At 40.0% G+C, this 25,292-nt stretch overlaps 1 protein-coding gene across 4 annotated transcripts in view; it reads left to right on the top strand.

The window, feature by feature from the left end:
- The window catches only part of dip2a (disco-interacting protein 2 homolog A), a 203,141-nt gene that overhangs the window by 132,798 nt on the left and 45,051 nt on the right, over positions 1 to 25,292 (top strand). For 2 of the 4 annotated variants that reach the window (XM_079822074.1, XM_079822076.1), the window contains exons 5-13: positions 4,527 to 4,772; positions 9,377 to 9,508; positions 10,901 to 10,933; positions 13,920 to 14,039; positions 18,348 to 18,545; positions 20,370 to 20,461; positions 22,679 to 22,789; positions 23,219 to 23,342; positions 23,545 to 23,654. In XM_079822074.1, the coding sequence (XP_079678200.1) occupies positions 4,527 to 4,772; positions 9,377 to 9,508; positions 10,901 to 10,933; positions 13,920 to 14,039; positions 18,348 to 18,545; positions 20,370 to 20,461; positions 22,679 to 22,789; positions 23,219 to 23,342; positions 23,545 to 23,654 (1,166 nt within the window). The remainder of the gene's footprint in view (positions 1 to 4,526; positions 4,773 to 9,376; positions 9,509 to 10,900; positions 10,934 to 13,919; positions 14,040 to 18,347; positions 18,546 to 20,369; positions 20,462 to 22,678; positions 22,790 to 23,218; positions 23,343 to 23,544; positions 23,655 to 25,292) is intronic. The other 2 variants (XM_079822075.1, XM_079822077.1) reach the window with 1 other exon arrangement.

The following is a 25,292-nucleotide window of genomic DNA, read 5'->3' as shown; positions in this document are numbered from 1 at the left end:
GACTAGAATGCCCTATTTTACTGTCATGATGAGTGAATATTGTAGAAAAACTCCACACTAGAGTTAATACAGGTTTGCAAAGCCCCACAAAATGATGCTGTGGGAAGACAGCAACCAATAAAACACTCATTACAGACACATGAATATTAAAATATGACCACAGAGAGTTGAAACAGGGTTGAGGGCACCTTAAGCATTTTAAAAATCTAACCAACAACAAACTGACAAAACGAGGAAGAAATGCGGTAGAACATAGGATATTTTCAGGACATTTAAGAGCACTACAGTCTCTGAAAAAATGACACACGTCAGTTTAACACAGAAAGAATAAAGCAGTGATTTTTGCCCAGTCTTCTTTGAATTGTCAGTCTATTAACTTGCATCATCGTCTGCTGTGTGTCAGAATAATCCATTGTGTCATTGCGGTCGTGATCAGACGTACAGCTGTAGTATCAGCATCCTTGCTTACACATATTTTACACATGATTAAATATGTGCTCATACACGTTACAGGTTCATGTTTAGAGCACTAGAGTATATGAAATATGTCCATAAAAATCTTAAACGTGCTCACTCAGGTCTGTATCTGATCTATATGATCCATGTGGTGAGTGTTATTAAACTCATCGTGTTGTTTGAATTCTCTGCAGTAATGCGATCTCTGTGTCCTCACTGCAGTGCAACAGTGCATCGGGACCCCTCTCAAACAGTGTTGCGCTGCGCTGCGTTCAAAAATTAAAATAAACTGCGGTATTCGGTATGAACCGGTATACCGCCCAGCACTAGTTTTGGTAGTTCAACGGCATTTTGTGAGCCTGAAAACGCGAACTTTTAAAAACTTGTTTTTGAAAACGCAACTTTTTGAAAATGAGATCGTTATCTTCTCCATGTAAACTACAAAAACTATATGTGTGAAAACGGTAACGTCATGCGCATGTGTGTTCAGTCTATACGTGCGTGTGTTTCTTTACAAAGTGACTTCGCCATCTACTGGCCTGGCAGCAGAATACAGCGTTTTTAGTTGTTTTCACAGATCCGTGTGAATGGGGAACGTTTTGAAAGCGTTGTGGTCTATACACGAAAAACGCAAGAGAGAAAAACGTTCTGTTTTTAGTACGTTGTCGTGTAAATGCACTAGGGATATAACATGAGGATATTTTCCCGCTGGTTAATCGACGTGTGACAACATCGGTAATACCGATATCCCCGGCGGTGGCTTTTAAATAGGGTTGGGTATCGTTTGGGTTTTTTCCGATACCGGTGCCAAACCGATACTTTTAAAACGGTACCGGTGCCTACACGGTGCCTGAACCGATACTTTAAAAAAAGAGCCACAAAACGAGGTGGATGAGATTAAAGAATGGCTTTTTATTGATTTTTTTTTTATTATTATTTAAATTGAACAATTTATTACAAGTTTAAAGTATACTTAAATATGTAAATATAAATAAATACAAAACACAATTTACATAACAAATTCACAGTAAAACTAAAGCCACCTAACCCAACTACAATAGGCCTAATTTAACTCTAAAAACAGTAATAACAGCAGTAGTCTGTATTCTTGGTATGCTACAAACCAGCCTCAAGCTTTAGCTTTATTTTGCAGAAATATGACCATATTCTCTGGCTAAATATTTTAGAGCGCATCACCTTATTGTTTCCATGGAGACGCGTCATGCTTCTCACATGACACACAGCTGCTACAATAGCGCTGTATGACAGCTCACTCAGCTGTATCGGGTTTATTTCGCTTTTTCTTTTTTAATCAAAATATTCACAAACTTTCTAACTATGTCATGAACTATCTGATATTCTGATTTTCAAATATGTGTGTGAGTAAATGTTTGTTAGTTGATCTATACTGCGCGATGGGCGGCGCCACGTTAGTTTGCGCCTCAGAGAACCGGATCTGTCGGATTTACATCACATACATGTATCTTCATCTCACGAAATACATGAAAGTAAGTGACGTGCTGAACTGGGAGAAGAATAGAGTAAACTGTATAGTCACTATATAATGTGTATCTGATGTGAATAAAACACTTAGTCAAGTTATCTTAACTGTCTGAAAGGATTGTTTTTGCCGCTTCCATAGACATCATTGTGTATTTTTTGCTAGTACTTATGAGCATTTAAATGTCTGAAACCTAAAATAAACATGATGTGGATGAAAACACTGAATAGTTGTGATATGTGACGAGCGCTGACCGTGTCTGTCTCTGGCTCAGCGCCGGTCAAAGTGCGAAAGCACGTTTGATTTTAAGTGGCACCGAAATGAGGCACCGAAATCTGCGTTCTGATTCGGTCTGGTACATACCGGTCATAAAGGTACCGGTGCCATATTGGCACCGGGTTTCGGTACCCAACCCTACTTTTAAATCAACCTGGTCTCACTCCCAACTCATCACATATTGACTCTTGTTCAGGACCCTTTTTAACGCACAGGATACCCCTTTAGCCTCATTTTTCGATGTGCAGGGTGCTCCATTGATTTACTTTATTTATTTTATATTTGCGTTATACCAAACCCCATCCCTAAACCTTCCCATGTGTGTATTATATGATATAAAACACAGGATATAACAGGCCGATCCAACTGCAGGCACAATTTATTCAAAAAGTACAAATACTCCAAGTGTCCCGAGGCCAAAAGATTGATTTGTGTGAAGAAAATCCCCAAAAGCGATCAGCGTCTCAATCGGCCGAAGATCATGCACACATTCAAAAATTGGCGCCCGAAGAAACGTCACGTCAGCTTTGATAGTGAAATTCCATTGGCTCTCGTATGTCTCATGACCAAATGCGTCAACTGAAATCAATGGACTTTCCTGCGCGTCAGAAAATGACTCTAAAGGGGTCCCCTGTGTTAAAAAGTGACGCCGAAGGGTCCTGACCAAGCGTCAATATGCGACGAGTTAGAGTGAAACCGTGTAGTTTAAATCACTAATTCTTAACCGAAAGTAAAATGCACACAGCCGATGGGGCATTCATAACGGAGCGGAGCAAAGCGAGTGTTTTCAATGAATTCCTATGAAAGTTGAACTTCCATAGGAATGAACTGAAAATGCGCCAGTGGACACGCACCGTGAATGACAGTGCGGTCGTGCGCATTTTACTTTCGGTTTAGAATTAGCGCCAATTCGGGTTGCTTGAATGGTGGGTTCATTAGCCTATTATTCTTTATGAAAAACAACAACAAAACAGTAAATGACAAACTCCCGTAAATAAGCGCTTTTACATTTCACGTTGAAACGAAATCTTTCGCGATCATCTTGTCTGTCAACTCCTTACTCTCGTGATGAATGAAATCTGACTCCTGCTGCGTTTCCTGCTACTCTCGTTCGGCTCGTGCTGTATTGAGCAGACACGTTCAGTTTTTATTTGTAGTGTCTGTTCTCTAACTCAGGGGTTTTCAAACTGGGGTCCGGGGACCCCCAGGGGTCCTCCAGAAGGTTCTAAGGGGTCCCCAGAAAATTTCTGAGAATAAAAAGACAAAACAAAAATGGATAAAGTCTACCGAACATTCTAACTGTTTAATTTCTAAATGTTTCTCTCCTTTCTTGCTGTATACATACTTTCCAGAATTGTATATGTTTGTGTTATATCTTTCTAGTGAGTTTTTCTTGTTATAGTCCCCTTTATCATGCTCACTGGGGTTGTAAGACAGTATTTTTAACGCAGTACGTAAACTGCTTACATACATTTATTGTGAAAGTTGCCAATTTAAGTTTGGAAGCAATGTGTATTTATAATGTCATACTTACTATTTATCTAACAGTTTACAATGTTTTTTCATACAAAAAAATATATAGATGGATTTTAGGAAGGGGGTCCCCCATAAAGGTTCATCATATTTGGGGGTCCTTGGCATCATAAAGTTTGAAAACCCCTGCTCTAACTGAACTAATTTATTTGATTACTATAAAAATCAATCGCGGTGCCGCGGTGGGCAAGTGATGTGACCGGTGTTTCACCTGCAAGCCTAAAATGCACCCTTAAGAATGTAGGGCATTTCATTACATTAGATGACAAAATATCAAAACAAGTTGCACTTAAATGAAAGAGATGTATGAAACACTTTTCAAGCAAAAACTTAGCCCCCGTTTCACAGACAAGACTTAAGTCTAGTCCCAGACTAAAATGCATGTTTGAGCTGTTTTAACTGAAAGCATATCTTAAAATATCTCAGTGCCATTGTTTTGTCTCAAGATGCACACCAGTAATGTTTTTTTTTCTTTCTAGGGCACATTTGTAAAAAACTGAGGCCTAATCCTGGCTTAATCTAAGCCCTGCCTGTGGAACCAGGCCTAAGATTGTTAGCTGTGAAATGATAATGCAATAAATATATTGTTCAAAATGAAGAAGGATCAGGTTAGAAACTTAAAAATCACCATAAAACAGCCGATTAAAAGACAAAACTGATGAGGAAAAGGGACGTTTGTGATGGGGAAAGCTTGACACTTGCATTAGGACATGTTTAATGATGTTATTGTGTTGATATGTTACTGCTCTTGCGCTCACAGACACCTCCTCGGCGTCAGAAGACGAGGGCTCGCTGCGCCGGCAGGGACGGATCGCCTCCTCGTCTCCGTACCAGGCACACCCGAGCGTGGAGCACTGGTTCAACAGAGTCATCCAGGGCTCGTCCACCTCATCGTCCGCATCCTCCACCTCATCCCACCCCGGGGGAAGAGCCCACCACGCCACCAACACCACCTCTGCGTCCGCCGCCACCGTGCTGGCCGACCTCATGGCTCACACACAGCTGGGTCAGTACTCATATCCTCGAGCGCTCTCTCTTAAGATGCTGGAGCCGTCTCCGGACACACCAGGATGATGTTTTAGGTGCTGCTGAAAGGAATGGTCCACATAATATAAATCCTGTCATTTATCTACTCACTCTCATGCCGTTCTGAACACAAAAGGGTCTGTCGAGCCGAAATGTCAAAACAGCACTATAAGAGTAACAACCCTGTCTTATTCCTCAGTCAAAATCTTCTGCTGTTACAGCTCAGTGCCTTAAAAACTAAAGCACTGCACTCATCTCGATAGCATGCTTACGCACACTTTACTGCTGCTGATAACATCTCTGTTGTGGATGTTCTGGCTGCATGTTTGCATGCTGCTTTTCAACAGTTTCCGCTGTGCTGGCATATCTGTAGGGTCCTGAAGCCAATCTGTGCTGATAAAGCCAGCGCTGGCCTTGTTAGTTTGACATGCAAACCGAGCAGGTTCCAGTTCTGCTTCACTGTTAATATTTCCTGCAATACTCACTCTCATGTCGTTCCAAACATGATGATTTTCTTTCTTTAGTTAAGCACAAATAGAGATGTTTCTGCTGCTGGGTCATTTACAGTGAAAGTAAACGAGAAAAAAATCCACACCACTTTTATTTATACTTTAAAATATTATTTTAACGATAAAAGACTGTATAAAGGTGGCAGTAAACACCTGTTCATTGGTTAGTTCTCATACTATACACAGGGAAAAGACTAGGGTTGGGTATCGTTTGGGTTTTTTCCGATACCGGTGCCAAACCGATACTTTTAAAACGGTACCGGTGCCTACACGGTGCCTGAACCGATACTTTAAAAAAAGAGCCACAAAACGAGGTGGATGAGATTAAAGAATGGCTTTTTATTGATTTTTTTTTTATTATTATTTAAATTGAACAATTTATTACAAGTTTAAAGTATACTTAAATATGTAAATATAAATAAATACAAAACACAATTTACATAACAAATTCACAGTAAAACTAAAGCCACCTAACCCAACTACAATAGGCCTAATTTAACTCTAAAAACAGTAATAACAGCAGTAGTCTGTATTCTTGGTATGCTACAAACCAGCCTCAAGCTTTAGCTTTATTTTGCAGAAATATGACCATATTCTCTGGCTAAATATTTTAGAGCGCATCACCTTATTGTTTCCATGGAGACGCGTCATGCTTCTCACATGACACACAGCTGCTACAATAGCGCTGTATGACAGCTCACTCAGCTGTATCGGGTTTATTTCGCTTTTTCTTTTTTAATCAAAATATTCACAAACTTTCTAACTATGTCATGAACTATCTGATATTCTGATTTTCAAATATGTGTGTGAGTAAATGTTTGTTAGTTGATCTATACTGCGCGATGGGCGGCGCCACGTTAGTTTGCGCCTCAGAGAACCGGATCTGTCGGATTTACATCACATACATGTATCTTCATCTCACGAAATACATGAAAGTAAGTGACGTGCTGAACTGGGAGAAGAATAGAGTAAACTGTATAGTCACTATATAATGTGTATCTGATGTGAATAAAACACTTAGTCAAGTTATCTTAACTGTCTGAAAGGATTGTTTTTGCCGCTTCCATAGACATCATTGTGTATTTTTTGCTAGTACTTATGAGCATTTAAATGTCTGAAACCTAAAATAAACATGATGTGGATGAAAACACTGAATAGTTGTGATATGTGACGAGCGCTGACCGTGTCTGTCTCTGGCTCAGCGCCGGTCAAAGTGCGAAAGCACGTTTGATTTTAAGTGGCACCGAAATGAGGCACCGAAATCTGCGTTCTGATTCGGTCTGGTACATACCGGTCATAAAGGTACCGGTGCCATATTGGCACCGGGTTTCGGTACCCAACCCTAGAAAAGACTATAATAGATCTAACCTTACATTTCATGTCATATCACAGTAAAATACTGTTAACCCTCTGGTGCTGTTCGGCCATTTTTGTCCAATTTGTAATTCTTTACTTCATCAGAATGGTACAAAAGTTGTAGCTTTTGCCACTTGCTGTTAGAACACACTAAAACAAGGTTAAACGTAAGAAATAGACACGCTTGTATTGTTCATTTTCAAAAAGGAGCGCATTGGAGACTAATTTCATCTAGTGGAAGCGTTTGGTACTGCACACAAACAAAATCTCACTGAAAGCTCATTTCTTGAGATATCAACCTCAAATTTGGAGCACACCTTGTTTAGATCTATGCCTTTGATTTTATTGCAGTTTCATAGTAAAAACGTGTTTTGGAAAATATATATTTCATTCAAATTTTTTAATAGTATTTTTGTACATTTTTTTAACTTTTTTTAAGTTCACTTCTTAAAACTTTTTTTCTCTCCAGCAATAATCTTTAAAAAGAGACCAAAGTTCAGTCTGAGCTCTAAAACATTCATGATTTATCACAGTTTTTATTTCATTTTCAGGTCAATGCTCAAAAATTGAATAAATGAGAAATCAGAAAATAATCTCTGTACAACCTTCTAGGCATAATAATTATTATTATTAGTAGAGACGTATATTTTATTACATAGAGACGGCACTAGAGAGATCAGAGATCTCAATGGACAGAGATCTACTGTACAACAGTAGCTGGGGTTTACATGTGCTGACTTTCAATCTGAATCATTTTGTGACATGCGCACACAGTTTGTCTGTCCCATAGATTCGTAGCGTTGCCAATTATAATAACTGCGACGTTCGTGGATCAACAGTTCTGTGTTGGTAATTTTTAAATTAATTAATTTTTCTGTGGGCGGACATGCAGTAGTTTAACCTAATTTATGTCCTATACAATGGCTATTTCAACCGCTGTGAATGAGGAATGTTGAGTAATCGGATCAGGTCGTTTACATGGTGGAATTTTTCGTTTGATCGGTTCATGAAAAGGTTTATCCCACCTCAAAACAATTACAATTTCATACGGTTTGGGCATTTTTATTCCGATTGAGGTGTTTATATGGAGCATTTTCATTCGGATTGGACTTTTAAACCGATTACAGTGCTCCACGTAAACACACCTAGTGTTTGCTTTCAATGTATGAACAGGAACAGAATGAAACATCTTAGTCATGTAAGTTTTGAATGGCATGAGAGTGAGTAACACTCGTTGACTTTACTCAGCTGCTCTTTACAGAGAACATTTGCATTCCCACTATATCTCCTCTCTTTTCTCTGCTCTCCTCCTCTTTCTCTCAGCCTGTTTTTCTGCCTCTCTGCGCTTGAAGGCTGGTATCATGAATCCGGCCCTGGGCTCTGCCTGTAAATAACCTCAGATTTCACACAGTGTCAGAGTCACTCTGTGGATCCTCTGTTCAGACAGACCCAAGATTACACGCTCAACAGCTGCTCGTCGGTTAACAGTGCGGAAATGCTCTTATATATTTAGTATAAAGCTCTTATTTAGGATAAGATGGACAGGAAACACCACATGAGATGACCGATAAAGTGGTCATGTGTAAAGCAACTAAACATGCTAATCAGATCATATTTGATGTTTTATTGGACCAATGAAATTTCATGGCAGGCAGGTGTGATCATCAGATCATGCTAAAAGTATGTGCTGATGGGAAAGGACATACTTTTTAGACATGTATTTTTGTTTTAGTGCTGTAATCCCATTCCACGCCGCCCCACATCCCGCACAGCTTCTTAAAGGATTAGTTCACTTTTAAATAAACTTTTGCTGATAATTTACTCACCCCCATGATATCCAAGATGTCCATGTCTTTCTTTCTGCAGTCAAAAAGAAATGAAGGTTTTGGATGAAAACAGTCCAGGGTTTTTCTCCATATAATGGACTTCAATGGGCTCCAAACGGTTCAAGGTCCAAATGAGAGTTTGAGTGCAGCTTTAAAAGGCTTTAAACGATACCAGATGATGAATAAGGGTCTGATCTAGACAAACCATCAGTTTCTGTGAGAAACCCAGCAGTATTTATGCTATTATTTTACCTCTTTTCAGATGAACGTGATCGTCTCTGAGCTCAGCCATAACTTCCGCTAAGTGAGGTCAAAATACGAGCATGGTTATAGATATATCGATCGTAGATGCTTCATTCTACTGATCCGTGCAGGCGCTAATGAGGCATCTACGTATACATCTATGACCATGCTCGTATTTTGACCTCACTTAGCGGAAGTTATGGCTGAGCTCAGAGATGATCACGTTCGTCTGATAAGAGGTAAAATAATAGCATAAATACTGCTGGGTTTCTCTCAGAAACTGATGGTTTGGCTAGATAAGACCCTTATTCATCGTCTGGTGTCGTTTAAAGCCCTTTGAAGCTGCACTGAAACTGTCATCTGGACCTTGACCCGTTTGGAGCCCATTGAAGTCCATTATATGGAGAAAAATCCTGGAATGTTTTCGCCAAAAACCTTCATTTCTTTTCGACTGAATAAAGAAAGACATGGACATCTTGGATGACATGGGGGTGAGTAAATTATCAGCAAAAGTTTATTTAAAAGTCAACTAAACATTTAAATATATGATCAATATTATAATTCATCATGGGTTTGATCACTGAACACTCCACCATGCATTTCTGTATTTTGACCTCCACTCCCCTTTGACCTTTGGCACCTCATGACAGACAACCACAGTGCGCCGCCGGACGTGACAGGCCTGTCGGAGCGCTCACTGCATGCGGAGCGTCCGCAGGTGGCGTCAGTGCGAGGGCTTCCACGCGGATACACACACACCAGCGTCCTGGAGACCGCCGACGGTGAGCATCTTCCTGTCACACATGTCATGTCATCTCTCCACACAACTCTCTCTGCATCCAGACGTTCACACAGTGTTTACAGCTCTGTCCCAAAACCTAGTGATCTGCCAGGACACCTCAGAAGTGACCGACACTCGTCTCACAGTTCAGTTTGGCTGATTCTCATGCTGCTGAGATATTAGAACTATATTCTTATAAACTTAAGGTCTCTTGCCAAAATGAAGTGCGCTTAATTGTATTGAATGATAATATAATACTAATGAAATAAAATGCCACTTAAGTGCACTTAAAGAGAGACACTTTCATAACTACTTGTTGGTGTACACACTTAAAGGACAACCCCGGTGAAAAATGAACCTAGGGGTAATTAGCACATGGTTACCGAGTAGATCGTTCTCTGGGATGTCGTCTTTATCGAATGTAAAGAGTTTTATCTCTAAAAACAGATTAGCTTATAACGCTAGTATATGGGGCATAGAATAAGTCAGATTAAATCGCTAGTTAATACCACTAACAAGGCTCAAAATAGCCTCACACTAACACGGTAGCATAATGAGGGTCCCTACATGCAAACCCAAGCATTGAGAACTTTGTAAGTGTACAAACAGTTTAATAAGAAGATACTTTATAAAGACAGAACATTACGCGTATACAGACAGGAGCCATCTTGGAAAACAGTCTCGACAAGTCTCTCGACCAGCTCACTTGTTAGTGGACCAGCCTTGTTAGTGGTATTAACTAGCGATTTAATTTGACTTATTCTGACATATTCTGTGCCTCATATTGCTGTTTTGGCAGCAAAAGGGGGACCAACACAATATTAGGTCATAATGTTATGCCTAATCGGTGTAAATATATAGTGTATATATATAGTGTATATATATATATATATATATAAAAATGCATATTTGTTGCTGTTTATTGGTTTGTTCCTGCTTCCTCAAGCCATATACAATGATGTCATCAGCATGCATAATTTTTTGGGGGGAATAGTTCACTAAAAATAAAAATGCTGTCATCACTGCTCACCTGCATGTCAGTCTCATTAAAGCTTCCACACGGAAATATCACTGAAGACCGATGAAGTTTGATACCCGAGTCACCATCCATTCTCATTTTAGGGAAAGAGTGTCCTCTTGAGTGGCATTAGCATGTACTCGTGGATCTTCATTTTTAGGTGTACTGTCTCTTTAAGACACAGAGCTGAGCGTCACATCAGGATCATGATTAACCTGCTTTCCTGTCCTCGCTTGTACCAGCCGAGGCGCTGTGTTAGTTCTCTAGGTGGTGATGGTTAAACTTCAGCAGAAACACGTGTTTGATGATGTCACGCTGCGTGTGAGTGGCCTCCGCTCTGAACACGCGTGTTTATTGAGCTTTTCTCTTCTTCAGGCACTGACAGGGCTGATGTGGAGGCCACGGATGGTATTTATACTCGTTTATTTCAATCTGCCCTCCTCCTGGTGTCTCTGTGTCTCAGCCGTGACCTCTGCGTTATGATCACCATCCTCCTAATGTGTCTCCTTTTGTCTTTTTAATGTTGTTTATTCTTTCAAGCTCTTTTCTCGGCGTTCACAATAGGTTGTGCAGTATGACTTTAATACAGTTATTAACAAAGCATTACATGGGAAGTTATAAATATCTCTCAAATGCAACACTTGTGAAAAGAAGTACACTTTTATACTTCTTTTAGTATGTGTTATGGAATATACTATACTTATAATAATATACTTAAGTGTGAACTCTGTGTAATGTTAATTGTGATTAAATAAATATTAAGTTTAGATGTATTAAATGCACTTATATTTGAGCTTTAGTGCTTATTTTGACCCACTCAAGTTCATCTGACAAGCATTTACTGTCAATTAAAATATACTTTAATGTCATTTCTATTGAACTCGAATATCATGTATTTAACTATATTTGTAATGATACATTTATAATGATAAAGTTGCAATTTAGTACATTATTAACTAAATGTAATAACAATTTGAACACATAATTCTGTTAGAAAATTAAAATGACATCAAAACAAGTGTACTACACTTAAGTGGCCTTTTAACATTATATTATCTGCAAGTACAGGTTTTTTTAAATATACTTCTACTACTACAAGGGCACAATCAATACAATGCCATTCATTTTCACAAGGGAAAGCTGATGTTTAAGTAAATTAATGATTAGATCATTTGGTTGTTAGTCAACATTAAATTATTGAGGCCATAAAATGGTAATTGCACTTATACCATGGTACTCTGATCTAAACCAGTGCAAGCCTATAGATAGATTACCTTCATATACATCAGTATTTACATGGTGCTTCAAAAAATACAATAGTGTTTATATATACATGACACATCTATCTCTCTGTGGAGTCACAGCCAGACGTCTGACAGAGAAATGAAGGCTCGATTCATCATGTGAAGATGATGGTTTGCTTCTGTCCTCTTCTCTCAGTCGTGTGGAAGTCTGTGTTTACCTGCTTAGATGGGTGATTCTATTCTAACTGTTATAAATCAGCTGAGACGTCCCTCAAACCTTTGAGATTTCTGTTCAATTTAAAGAAACACGCCAACTTTTTGGGACTTTGGCTTATTAACTGTATTCCCCAGAGTTAGATAAGTCCATACATACCATTCTCATCTCTGTGCCATAACTCTGTTCCTTTAACAACATTTCTTTATTATATAACACAATGTATCATGGCATTTCAATTTGTCGTGGTTTGATTAGATTATTTTGGTATGATTCATAATTATGTTGGACATTTGCGAAAGAACGGTTTACCCAGTTAACAATTTTTGGTTCCCAGAACGTTCTGGGAACGTTCCCAAAACATGTATTTGTAACATTTGTTTTTGGTTAGCCAGGAAAGTTTTCTTTACTGAAATAGAACGTTTCTTTTAGGTTGTAGAACGTTCTCCTAACGTTCCCTAAACGTTCTATTAGCCTCTTTCATCATATTTATTTGATGTATTCTCCCGCGTCCCATATGGTATAATCAAACCATGTCTTGTTTTGAACTATTATTTAATCATTAGCACATAAACCATCATATGGAGAATTAAATTAGATTGGTTTGATTAACCACAGTCACAAATGTTATGTTAAGCGCCAAATAACAATGTCTTCAACAGTACGTTTTTTAATCACAGACATTAAAAAATTAATAACAAGCCTGGTCTCATTGGAAAAACGTACCTGTGGCAACGTTTTTGCAAACCCCAAAATACGTACCAATACGTACATATTGCAACAGTTTCAAAGTGAAATGTCCACTGGGTGGCGCTAAAAACATATTTTTTCCGGAACAGATGAGCGTGAATCTGACATTTTGTTACGTTGTTTTTTTAACGTACACCTACACTAAAACCTAAAACTACCCGATAGTGTTAACAAAAGCAAATGTGACAAAAATACAGTTGAGACCAGGTTGGACTATCTACAGGATAGCATTACACTTGCTTCTTAGCACTGAATTAGCAGGACGTGCTTCTCTTTTTTGGTCAATAACTTCCCAGTTAACGTCATGTTCTCTTCAGTTAGACGTGTCAAATCTCTCTGAAATCACACTGCAAAATATACTTTATTTATGAGAAATGAATATGCAGGGAACGTTCTGGGAAGGTTGCAAAAATGTTCTAATTTGGTTCCCAAAGCAAAACAACCAAATAGGAACCATATGGGAACGCTAGGGGAACGTTCTGTGTTTGCTGGGTAAACTGCAATGGAAAACCAATGAACAATCATCATTTTACATTCATATAAACTATTAAATCAGTTCTGTAATGAACGATTCATTCATTTTACACCCCTAATGGTAACTCTAAAGACACTAACACTGAAAAAAACTTTTCTTTTAAAGACATTTATTTATTTATTAATTATTCTTTATTTATTTGATTAAAATGTCTATTTTATATTTAAAAAAAAACTTTCAATATGGGAAATTGCTCACACACGGTTTGTAACACTTGATAGAATCACCCTGGTGCTCGTGTGTTATTGTTTAACATGTATTAACTTATGCATTGCATCTTTTGTCCCTGTGTTTCCTGTGTTTAATGTATGTAAACGCTAATAGATGAAGCACATAGTGAAAGCTCTTTTAGCAGAGAGCTCATGAATGTCTGATGAGATGGGTAGCTGGGCAGCGGCTTGTTGCTAGGCAGCACGAGTCCAGCCGCCTCAGTCAGAGTCAAGCAGTGTCTGATGCGCGGGGTCAGGTGTCTCTACTGAGCGCGCTCAGTACCATCTCAGCCAACCCCATGGGCATACAGCCTTACACTGACTGACAGGCTGTTGTGTGAATCTGTCCTTTCACACTGACCTTTCCCTGCCTTTGTGTCTCATCTTCTCCATGTCTCTCTCTCTCTGTCCCGTCTTCTCCTGACACTATCTCTGTCTAAAGGCGTTCCAGTCAACAGTCGAGTGTCCTCCAAGATTCAGCAGCTCCTCAACACTCTGAAAAGACCAAAGAGACCACCTTTACGAGAGTTCTTTGTTGATGATTTCGAGGAGCTTTTGGACGGTAGGTTCATGAAACTCTAGATCGGTCCTCTACATGTAATCATTTCCTACATTGCACAAGCCGATTGGCCTCTGCTGATCCTGCAGCCAATGAGATTGCTTGCTCAACATTTGAATAGTCTGGTTCAGTGTTTGCTGTAGGCTGGTCTGGTTCCTCTGAACCCCTCCACCTCCCCAGCTCCACCTGTCTAGATCTGCTATGGGATTTATGTATGTATTTATGCAGCAGCAGCAGATCTGACATGCTCACAGCAGCGTTTCTGTGTAGCTGTTAACAGTAGCAAGTCTCCGTACTTGATTTGCAGCCTCATGGAATTATGGTAAAAACTTCTCATCGTACTTAGCAACTGCTTAGCAAGGCCCTCGCATCGTGATGGCCAGGTTTATAGGACCAGCCACCACTTACATGCTCTTCAGAGAAAGTTCAAATCTTATCTTAGTATTCTGAGGAGCCTTTATGTCTCGTGATCAAGCCCCTCTATCACTGACAGCAGGCACTCTCAGATAAAAAGGTTCCTTAGGGAACAAAACGTATAACTGTACCTTTAAAGGTACACAATTGGTCCTTAGGCTACAATTGTACCATTGTTTTCCTCTACTTAGAGCAGGGGTAGGCAAGTTCGGTCCTAGAGAGCCGCTGTCCTGCAGAGTTTGGCTCCAACCCTGAAAGACGTCTATAGAAGCTCTTATTGAGAATTAACAGAGGTTTAGATGTTTTATTGAAAATGTTTGGTCGCCATTATGGAGATCAGTGTTTAATTTAGTTGGGCAGTTTGACTCTTGGCTTTTTATGTTTAGTTTGTGGTTTTTGATACAGTGTTAACAAAACACATAATATGTTAAAATCAAAAGCCATAAACAAAAATGGTCATGAAGAAAAATGTTTGACTAAACTCATCACTGACTAAAAATGTTAATAAATAATATTCACCATCAATACTTTCTTGCCACAGATCAGAAGGTCTGAATTCTGATTTTTAAACGCATTCTAGGGGGGAAGAAGTTTAGACGCACACAGATATCAAGAATCAGCAGATGAATCTCAACAATGGTGACATACTTAATGCTGCAATGCATGCTGGGAGCCATGCTTTTTATACTGTGGTGGTTTAGTAGGGTTGGAGCTAAACTCTGCAGGACATCAGCTCTCTAGGACCGAACTTGCCTACTTGCCTACCCCTGACTAAATATACAAAAGGTACAAAAATATACCCTTAAGGGCACCACCCCAGTGACGGCCACTTGTACCTTAAAAGGTACAATTTTGTACTCTTTTTTTTTTAAAAAGTGTATTTACTTTCATCTCACACATGGATTATAAGAAAATATGAACTTGGCATTTACACTTAGATTGAATAGATGTCTCTGAAATCCTTGCTCATAAATACTAACCCAGGTGACAGGAAGATAACACAAAACAACATATTAGGCAGGCATCTTAAAGGATTAGTTCACTTCAAAATTAAAATTTCTTGATATTTTACTCACCCCCATCTCATCTCATCTTCAACGGCAACCAAAATGTTGAAGGTCCAAATCAATACATCTTCAACCGTTGGTTCCCATTGAAGCCCATAATGTGGAGAAAAATCCTGGAATGTCTTCCTCAAAAAACGTAATTTCTTTTCGACTGAAGAAAGAAAGACATGAGCGTCTTGGATTAGATGGGGGTGAGTAAAATATCAGGGATTTTTCATTTTGAAGTGAACTAATCCTTTAAGTGTTTTTACCTGGTGTGTGTGTGTGACACTGTGAATGCACCTGGAAAAGCGTCATGGTTTTCCTGTTAAGCACCAACAGCGTCTGTTTTATTATCGGACAGGTTCAGTCACACATCTTTGACTCTCCTCCTTATGTACTGTAAATCAGACATCTGTGCGTTTATTACAAATGATGGAATGATTCAGAAAAGGGCAGATTGTGTATACGCTACACCCATCTTACTGTCCACGCCACTACTCTAATCACCAGTGGGATTTCTTCAGTCATTTTGTCTGGCTCAGTCAGATAGTAGTGAGCGGAGTTAGTGTAAACAGCCTCTGCCGACAACCGTAAGGCAATTACTCAGGAAATGAATGGGATTTTTATTACTAAACAAACTAAACAAACACTGCAATCCTGTACACATAAAACGAGCCTTTTCACTAATACAGCTTTTGTTTGTTTTGCTTATTTATCCATATGACCAGATTGAAGTGTATCATAGTCAGTTTATTCAGCCTTTACTGTGGTCAGTCTCTAGTACAGTGATCCGCATACTATTTGAGGCTTATTAAAAGCATTAAAATATCCCTCAGAATCCCTGCATCAATCTCACCTCCCTCTTTGTTCACTCAGCCCTTTCTTACCGATCTTAAAAATACTCTTTCATATTCTCTTAGCTGCAGCATCTTCTTCTTATACTCTCTCTCTCTCTCTCTGTTTTTCCTTCTCTTTCTGTTCCAGACACACAAAATCAATCATATCTATTTAAAGGCGTGTGGCATCTCATCCTCAGGACGCATAAGTCACCCTGAGAGCAATCGGTGTTTAGTGACATTTAAACTCACTCTCACACATGAACTCTGTTAGAGAGCGGCTAACAGTATAACACGGCTTCCATCATGAAACCTTATAAATGACTGATCTAAAAAGCATACAATACAATAATAAAAAAACATATAGGAGAATATGAGTGAATTTTATTTACACTGACTGAACTTCTCGGTATCGATAAGTATGCATTTATTTCATTTCGCTTTCTCCACCATCTTTTATTTACCTTTTCATTGAGCTTGTTGAAAAATCTCTACCTCCATCCTCATCCTATTCCTCATCCGACTCCTCTTGGGATACATTTAGAGCCAGATTTACTAAACAGGGCAAATTAGCGTGAGAGCTCAATCCCCAAAAAGCGCAGATGTGAGTAGAAAGTTCACAGCCGGATCATCACCAACACAATCTACCAACAGCAGCACAAATTAGAGTCTGGTTTAAGACGTTTTTGGGTGGTAAATAATGGTGCAAACACCAATAATTCACCGTGCATGATTCATGCGTCTGAAAGGGAAACTCCTACTAATGCATATGCAATAAGATCAGCCGCAAAAATAAGCCTGTCCACGCCTTTTCAGCGCTAATTCTTCACTGCGTGTCTTTAGCAAATCCTGACAGTCATTTTTTAACGCAAAAAGAGGGTTTGCGCTGGAGCAAGCTGTTAGTAAATCTGGCCCATAGTCTCATATGGCCAGGCTTTTGACTAGTGACATCAAGGACCCTGTCATACACCCGGTGTAATGCAATGCAAGTGTTTTCTGCTAGTTCCAGCCCGACGCAGTTCCCATTTTCACGTCCAGCGCCACGTTGTTTAAATATCAAATGCACTGGCACATCTGTTCACCCATGGGCGTCTGGTCTGAAAACCAGGTGTGATCAGGAGCATTGTTGCTGCTATTGTGAGGAACTGAAAACGACTGCGCCATTGGCCAACACAAACCTAAAGTCAGTAGCGCAGTGTTTTTGTGTCATTTAAAGAGCGTGTTAGTAATATGAGCCTATAGGCGGGTGCACACTGATTATTACACACACATGGATGCGCCGCAGCACACACACATTTTTAAAGATTAAAAATAAAAGATTCCTCTCTGGAGAAGTGTTCAGTCTTGCATATTCCTCTATGTAAATAGTGAATCCGCCATGGCACGAGCGCAACTGGCTTTTAAAGGGAAAGGGAGATGAGACTCTTTATTGCACGTTATGCCAAAACACACCCAAGACTCATTAAGAGACGAGGTACAACCCTTTTAGACCATGTGCAGACCGTTTTTTCCTGTCGTTAAACTAGTAAAAGTGGATTCGGACACGCCCTCGGCGCACCTGCGCTTCAGACCATGTGCTCAGATCGATAAAATACGGCCCAAAGTCTGATCTGCATCACAGCTAATTCTGGCCAAGCACAATGTGCTCTGATTGGTCGGCTGGAGCAGTGTGTTGTGATTGGTCAAGAGCTTCCAGCGTGTTTGGGAAATGTCCGCCCCTTACCATAACCACCAGTTTCAACACACTACTAACTAACTCAACCAGGCCCCGCCCCTTTATATATATTCTTATATATATATATATCCTCTTGATATAGAGAAGAACTCCCACTGCAGTGAAAAAAGCACAACAGGTCCCCCTTAAGAAATGATTACACAAACAATAGTATTTGTTTATACATGGCATCTAGCAGAAGTGATAATTCAATGATTTGCATAAAGCAAAGCACACCGCGTGAGGTATTAGCTTTACATTAGTGACAATACGCTTTTGTGGTATTTGTCCCCTACAGTCCAGCATCCAGACCCGAACCAGCCCAAGCCTGAGGGGGGGGAGATGAGAGCCCTCAGTGGGGAGCCGCTGGGAGTGGTCACTAACTGGCCTCCGTCGTTACTGGCCTCTTTACAGCGCTGGGGAACCACACATCCCAAGAGCCCCTGCCTCACCGCTCTGGACAACACCGGCAAACCCGTCTACACACTCACATACGGTACGAATGCCACGGTTTACATAAGAGCGGTTTCACAAACAACTCACACAAGATTCTTCAACTAGACTCATTTGTAATGCATTTAGTTCATGTTCAAAATCTGGCTGATATACCCTTGTGAAAACGAAGTGCACTCAATTGTATTGTAGTGTACAGAGGTGGACAGTAACTAAGTACATTTACTTGAGTACTGTACTTAAGTACACTTTTTGAGTATCTGTACTTTCCTTGAGTAGTATTGTTTCTGGAAACGTATGACTTTTACTTCACTACATTTGAAAGACAAATATCATACTTTTTACTCCATTACATTTCTATCAAGGCCCTCGAAGTAGAAAGTCGTAGCCGCTTTGAAAGTCAGTGGAGGATTTGTGTTCTTCTTTAAAACGTGATTCGTTTTTTTTTTTTTTTGTGACAGCCTATCAGTAATCACTCTTGTAGGATCACATGAAGTTCAATGATTTCCTAGTATTTTTTGAACACTAATCAATTGATGGCAAAATAGAAGGCGGCAGTTCCCAGACGCAGTGCGTGCAAACATAGTCATACTTAAAAGTTAAAATTCAGAAGAGCAGACGTGGATAAGTCTGAAAAAGTGCGACGACACGAAAGTGCACACAGAAAGCTGCCTCTCAGACTGCTTTCTGTGTCCTGAAGTACTGAACTTTAGTCTATTGAAAACTAAAATCTTATTATAGTCAATTAAAACTAGACTAAAACTAAAACAGTTCAGATGCCTAAAATGTTATAGTCAAAAGACTGACTAAAACTAAATCCAAGATTGCTGTCAAAATGAACACTGGTATGAAGTATGATTGGTCAAATGATTTTTATAGATTTACCCGCCAAGTTGCCATAGCCTTGTGGATACAGCGCTAACACATAGGTAACGTTCGACATTGATGTTAGTTAGCATGCAAAAGAGTAGTTGGGCTAATAATGTTAACTGAAGTCATTTCAGAAATATGTTTTTACATAATCCTGTCTAATAAACACAATGTAGAAACCTTTCTTTTCTAGTATGATTTTGACTTTGATAAGAGCTTTGTAACTTTTAAGCAAGTATTTAAATGAGTTCAAGGTATGCTAGATGTCAGACGGAGCTTAAACCACCATGATGGAACAGTGTGCATTCATACAACAATGCAACAATAATAAAATAATGTGTTTAGTTTTACTTTTGATACTTAAGTACTTTTAAAAGCAAGTACTTCTGTACTTTTACTTAAGTAAAAATCTATCTTTACAACTTTCACTTGTAATGGAGTAATATTTAACCAATAGTATTTTTACTTTTACTCAAGTAATGGAGTTCTGTACTTTGTCCACCTCTGGTAGTGTTCTTCAGATCCTAAATGTATATTTTTCTTCTGCAATTGTACTTGCAGATAATAAAATAGAAGTGCACTTAGAGCACGCTCTCAGGACTGTTTCTTGACACACTTAATAATAAGCATAAATGCTTATCGGTACATTCATCAGTAACTTTTTCAACCAAATTTGAACTCATTTCAAAGACAATAGAAGTAATTATGTAATTAGTAATTAGATACTGAAGTGGGTCAAAAACACTCTAAAGTTCAGCTGATTGCATTTAAACTATAATACATTTAATTGCAATTGCAACATTGCATTCAGATCCCACCAAGTATAGTCTTTTGTTCTTTTAAAGTATGTTATTTCCGTAATAATAAGACTCTGTTTCACAAGGGTAATCCTGTATATTTGTTGTGTTTATACTGGTAACAGTGATGAACTCATTGATAAGTGATCAGACAGCGCAGGTTTGAATGTGTGTGTGTGTATATGTGTGTGTTTTGATAGGGAAGTTGTGGACGCGGAGTCAGAAACTTGCGTATACGCTGCTGAACAAACTGAGCAGCAGGAATGAGCCACTGCTGCGGCCCGGAGACAGAGTGAGTGTGTTTATCCTCGCTTACACCTCACATTAACTCCCCATCAGGGCCAAACCTGTTACACACGGACAGTGATGTGTGACGGCCATCTTGTCTTTTATTTTGAAATTCTTTGGCTTTGAGAGAATGTGCCCCAAACACTAGAGGAGTGTCTACTCGCCCAACACACAATCAGGTTTTAAATGGTTGTACTGTCAAGCATGATTCCTCAGAAACAGAGCACGTTACCAAAATATCACGTTCAAGCTCATCAAACAAGGGTTTTCTAACTACTTAGTTAAGCTAGTAGGCTAAGATGTTAGCTTGCTAGTGAGATATGTATAGTTTTACCATTTTTTTATAATAACGTTATATGTAATTTAAAGGCACAAATGTAAGATTTTGGGATTCAAATATCCAAAAACCACTAGAACAATGTTATATATTTTGTTGACCTGTGTGCTTGAATTCTAACGATTGGATTGTGCTTATTGACTCCGATTCCTAATTTTGATTTAAATGAGGTAAAAGCAAAACTTAGATATGATTCACATTATTCCAAATCTTAATTGCAAAACATTTTATTGTAGCTGAATACCATGAACAAAAATCAACAGGCTAAAAAACACTAAAGCCGCGTTTCCACCGCAGGAACTTTCCCCAGGAACTAGGAACTTTGGGCTGGTACTCTGTGTGTTTCCACCGCAGGAACCAGGGTCTAAATGAAATTCTGGGTAAATATTTCCCCCTCCGAACGGCCCTGCTCCCGAGGTGGTACTTTTTCAAAGTTCAGGAACTTTCGTGTGTGGGACTTGGGCGCTGAACATGCTGATTGGTTGAGCTCACGCAGTATTTTAATTCAACCAGCATTTTTAAAAGTCTTGCTAGGTTCGTTCTGTGTTCAGTAAATATCAGTCTTGCTCTTTCTGTCTGATGGCGTGCGTTCGTCTTAGCAATCGCACGGTCAATGTCCGTAATCGCTGATAATAACATTAAATCTAGCTTTACGAGCTTTCAGAATAAGCTTTAGTATCAGTGCTCGTCTCTTCTCCTCTTTTCCGCCATTTTGTTAATGACCTCTTTATTAAACCAATACATAACTACCAAAAGCAGTGCTGCTCCTCGTTATTGTTGCAGAAAGTGTCGCGCAAAAATGATTCCTTTCCGTCTCTGACTGGAGGAGCAGTCGCACGCAGTCCTACATCACTGGACTAATTTGCGTAATCTTCCCGGTACTTTAGACCGCAGTGGAAACACAGATAGTAGCAGGTCTGGGGGGAAAAAAGTTCCTGTAAAAAAAGTTCCTGGTACAAATTGTTCCGGGTAATTTCGGTGGAAACGCGTTGGTTGGTGTTGTGTTTGTCCCGCCCCTCCTCCACTGTGATTGGACGGCTGGGTGAAAAGTGAGAGTGATGAGCGCTGCATTTTAACCAATGTTGAACATTCTTCAACTCTCGGCGACCGGTAAAAAGCGATGAGCGCTCAGCGCCTTGTTACGCTCATGGTGTCCTAAAAACGAGGAGCTCCCATTGAAAACAATTGGAAAAATATGTAATCATGTGATCATGCAATCATGGGTTCGATCCCAGGGAACGGATGTGCTAATAAAGTGTATATGCACTATAAATCACTGGGTAGGTTAGGGGTGAGGTTGGTTGTAGTTATATAAAAAAATATATATTTTTTGCTAAATGGAAATATGACAAATGGTGGTAAAAAAGTCCACACATTGCATTTAAATGAACACGCATTTTGATTGGTAATGACAGTCATACGTCATTTCATGTTGTGTTACGTGTTACGTCACTGTCATTTTTTTTACGCCAGCTAGAGGGCGCATGACTTTAAAGCGTAAATAAAGGTCTTAATAAGGTGCTTGAAAAACGAACTATAGAGTCGGGTTTTTTTTGTTGGAGGACAGTCTGGTACTTTAATACAATATCTCATCCATGAACATGATTTCTGCCCGAGTCCTGTCGGATTGCTCTCCATGTTATTGTTTTAAATAGGCGACCTCTAGTGGTGAAACTTACATACTGTGCCTTTAATATCTGAAACATTTACAAAATTACTAAAAAATATGAAAGCTGAATATGTACAAATAAAACCTAATTTATAATAAATATTATATTAGTAGATAAATGATACTAGAATAACACTTAGTGACACACCCAAGCGATGGATGAACGCAAAAAACAACAACATTAACCCAATCATCTCTTGTGTCCGTCTCCACAGGTTGCACTTGTGTTCCCCAACAACGATCCGGTGATGTTTATGGTGGCGTTTTACGGATGCCTGCTGGCAGAGCTGGTGCCAGTGCCCATAGAGGTGCCACTCACTCGAAAGGTGTTGATCCGACACGACACCCTGCTGTCCTCATATCACCCTCATTACTATCCTTAAAAACAGCATTCATTTCCAAAACTGTGCTTTATGGCATGAGAAATAAAAAACAAAAAACATGGTGCTAGTGAAATGGTCATGCCGCTGTTGATGATTAAAGATGCATTGAGACTGTGAGTATGAGAGCGTGCGGCCACTCGTCTGTAGATGAGCTGAAGTCTCCTGTCTGAAGGTTTCATCAGCTGCCTCTGTGCTGCTCTGAAGCATGGCTTTGATTAATAGAGCTGATGTTCCTGATGGACTGAAGGGCACAATAACACTCCTCCATCTCTTAGTGCTGAGCTGTTGAGACTGTCTGATGAAAGACTGAGAGAGAGAGAGAGAGAGAGAGAGAGAGTGCTCTATAGATGACTGTCTCTCGTCCCTCTCCAGGACGCAGGCGGTCAGCAGGTGGGCTTTCTGCTGGGCAGCTGTGGGGTCACTCTGGCCCTGACCACTGATGCCTGTCAGAAGGGTCTGCCCAAAGCACAGACCGGAGAGGTTGTCACGTTTAAAGGTGCGTTATTCATGCAAGCCAATTACTTCATCTTTATTTAATGGTGCTGTTTCTTAGCCTCAGGGATGGTGTGTGTGTGTGTGTGTGTGTGTGTGTGTGTGTGTGTGTGTGTGTGTGTGTGTGTGTGTGTGTGTGTGTGTGTGTGTGTGTGTGTGTGTGTGTGTGTGTGTGTGTGTGTGTGTGTGTGTGTGTGTGTTTACAGGCTGGCCTCGACTGCTGTGGTTTGTTACTGATGGAAAGCATGTTGTGAAGCCTCCTAAAGACTGGCATCCTCCAATGCGAGACGCTAGCAATGAGATCGCATATATAGAGGTCAGAACGGCACTTACTGAAGGGATCATGGGTATTCTGTGAAAGTGACGGGCAGTTGTACATTATCCCACTTATTACATGTATATAACTATATACTCTCCGATATACACAATATTGCCAAAAGTATTGGGACGCCCTTCCAAATCAGATTAGACATGTTCTCTGAGTGACCAATCACGCTTCTCTGTCTGCCAATCCCATGGACGAGTCTGGGTTTGGCAGTTGCCAGGAGAACAGGACTTGCCTGACTGCATTGTGTCAAGTGTAAAGTTTGGTGGAGGGGGAATTAGGGGGGGGGGGGTGCGCTGTTTTTCAGGCTTAGTTCCAGTGAAAGGAACTCTTAAAGGGTAACTAAACCCCTGCTCAGAGCTTAACTCCAATTTTTAAAAAATGCTGGAAATGCTGTCAGAGGGGACGAACCGAGGGCGGAGCTGAGCGGAGGGCGTGCACCTGAGACCCACAGTGACGGATTGATTGACAGCTGTCTGACTCGCGAGTCGCAAAGATGGAGAATGACTGGAGTGACGCCAGCTTTGCAACAGAGCGGTCATTTCTCCTACCTTCACCTGAAGTGGAGGAGGGTGGATTGTCTGTAGACACAGACCCAGAGCCTTATCAATGCGAGCCGCTGCTCAAACTGCGTTAACTCCCGATGCCGACGATGCTAGTGAAGCAGCCGCGCAAGAGAACTGACCTAATCTATGAACAGTCAAATCCTTACACTAAATCCCACTAAAAATAGATCAGATATCTGATATACATACGATTTTCATTCAAATGAACTGAATCAGCGCAGCAGCGCAGGACCAAAAAGTTCAGACCTAAAAGCCTATTAGAAACAGATTTCCTCAAATGAGTTAGACTATAGAATATACGCCAGCACGTTACAGTATTGTTGTCTGTTACCGAGGCAACCACTTGCGTGTCAGGGTTTGAAAGCGCGTCTCATGTATGAACATGATCTGTACACATGACGGGCGGCAATAATATCTCAAGAAAATCCTGACGTGTACTGACAACTGCATTATTTAACCGTATTTTCTTCAATACAATGTTAAAGCAAGTGTCAAGTCAGTTTCATTCATAATGTTTCCACTTTCACTTCCACTGGAGTAAAGCCGTTCTCCTCATGTGATTGGGGGAAACATTTCTGAGGGCGTGGTGAGCTCGTGTCAGGGGCGCGGATAGTGAGCCGTTGGAGGTGCCATCCTACATCACGATGTACTGCAACGTCCAATAGGAAAATTCAACTGCAGTAGCCACTGTTCAACCTTAAGAGGGCAGCACTTTGGCGGTTTTACACCATATTTTATAGAATTAAAACACTTTATACTCAAATGTCAAAACATTTACTCGAATCAATGAACAGCATTAATAAAGCCCCAGTATTACAGATCATTAACTAAAAAAAGTTGGTTTAGGGTTTAGTTACCCTTAAAAAGCTTCACCAAGACATTTTGGACAATTTCATGCTCCCAACTTTGTGGGACCAGTTTGGGGACGGCCCCTTCCTGTCCCAGCATGACTGACCAGAGCACAAAGCGGCTCCATAAAGACATGATGAGTGAGTTTGGTGTGGAGGAACTGGACTGGCCTGCACAGAGTCCTGACCTCAACCCGATTGAACAGCTTTGGGAT

Source organism: Gobio gobio, assembly GCF_949357685.1.
Source record: "Gobio gobio genome assembly, chromosome: 7".
Classification (NCBI taxonomy): Eukaryota; Metazoa; Chordata; class Actinopteri; order Cypriniformes; family Gobionidae; genus Gobio; species Gobio gobio.
This window is presented reverse-complemented; position numbering and strand designations above follow the sequence as displayed.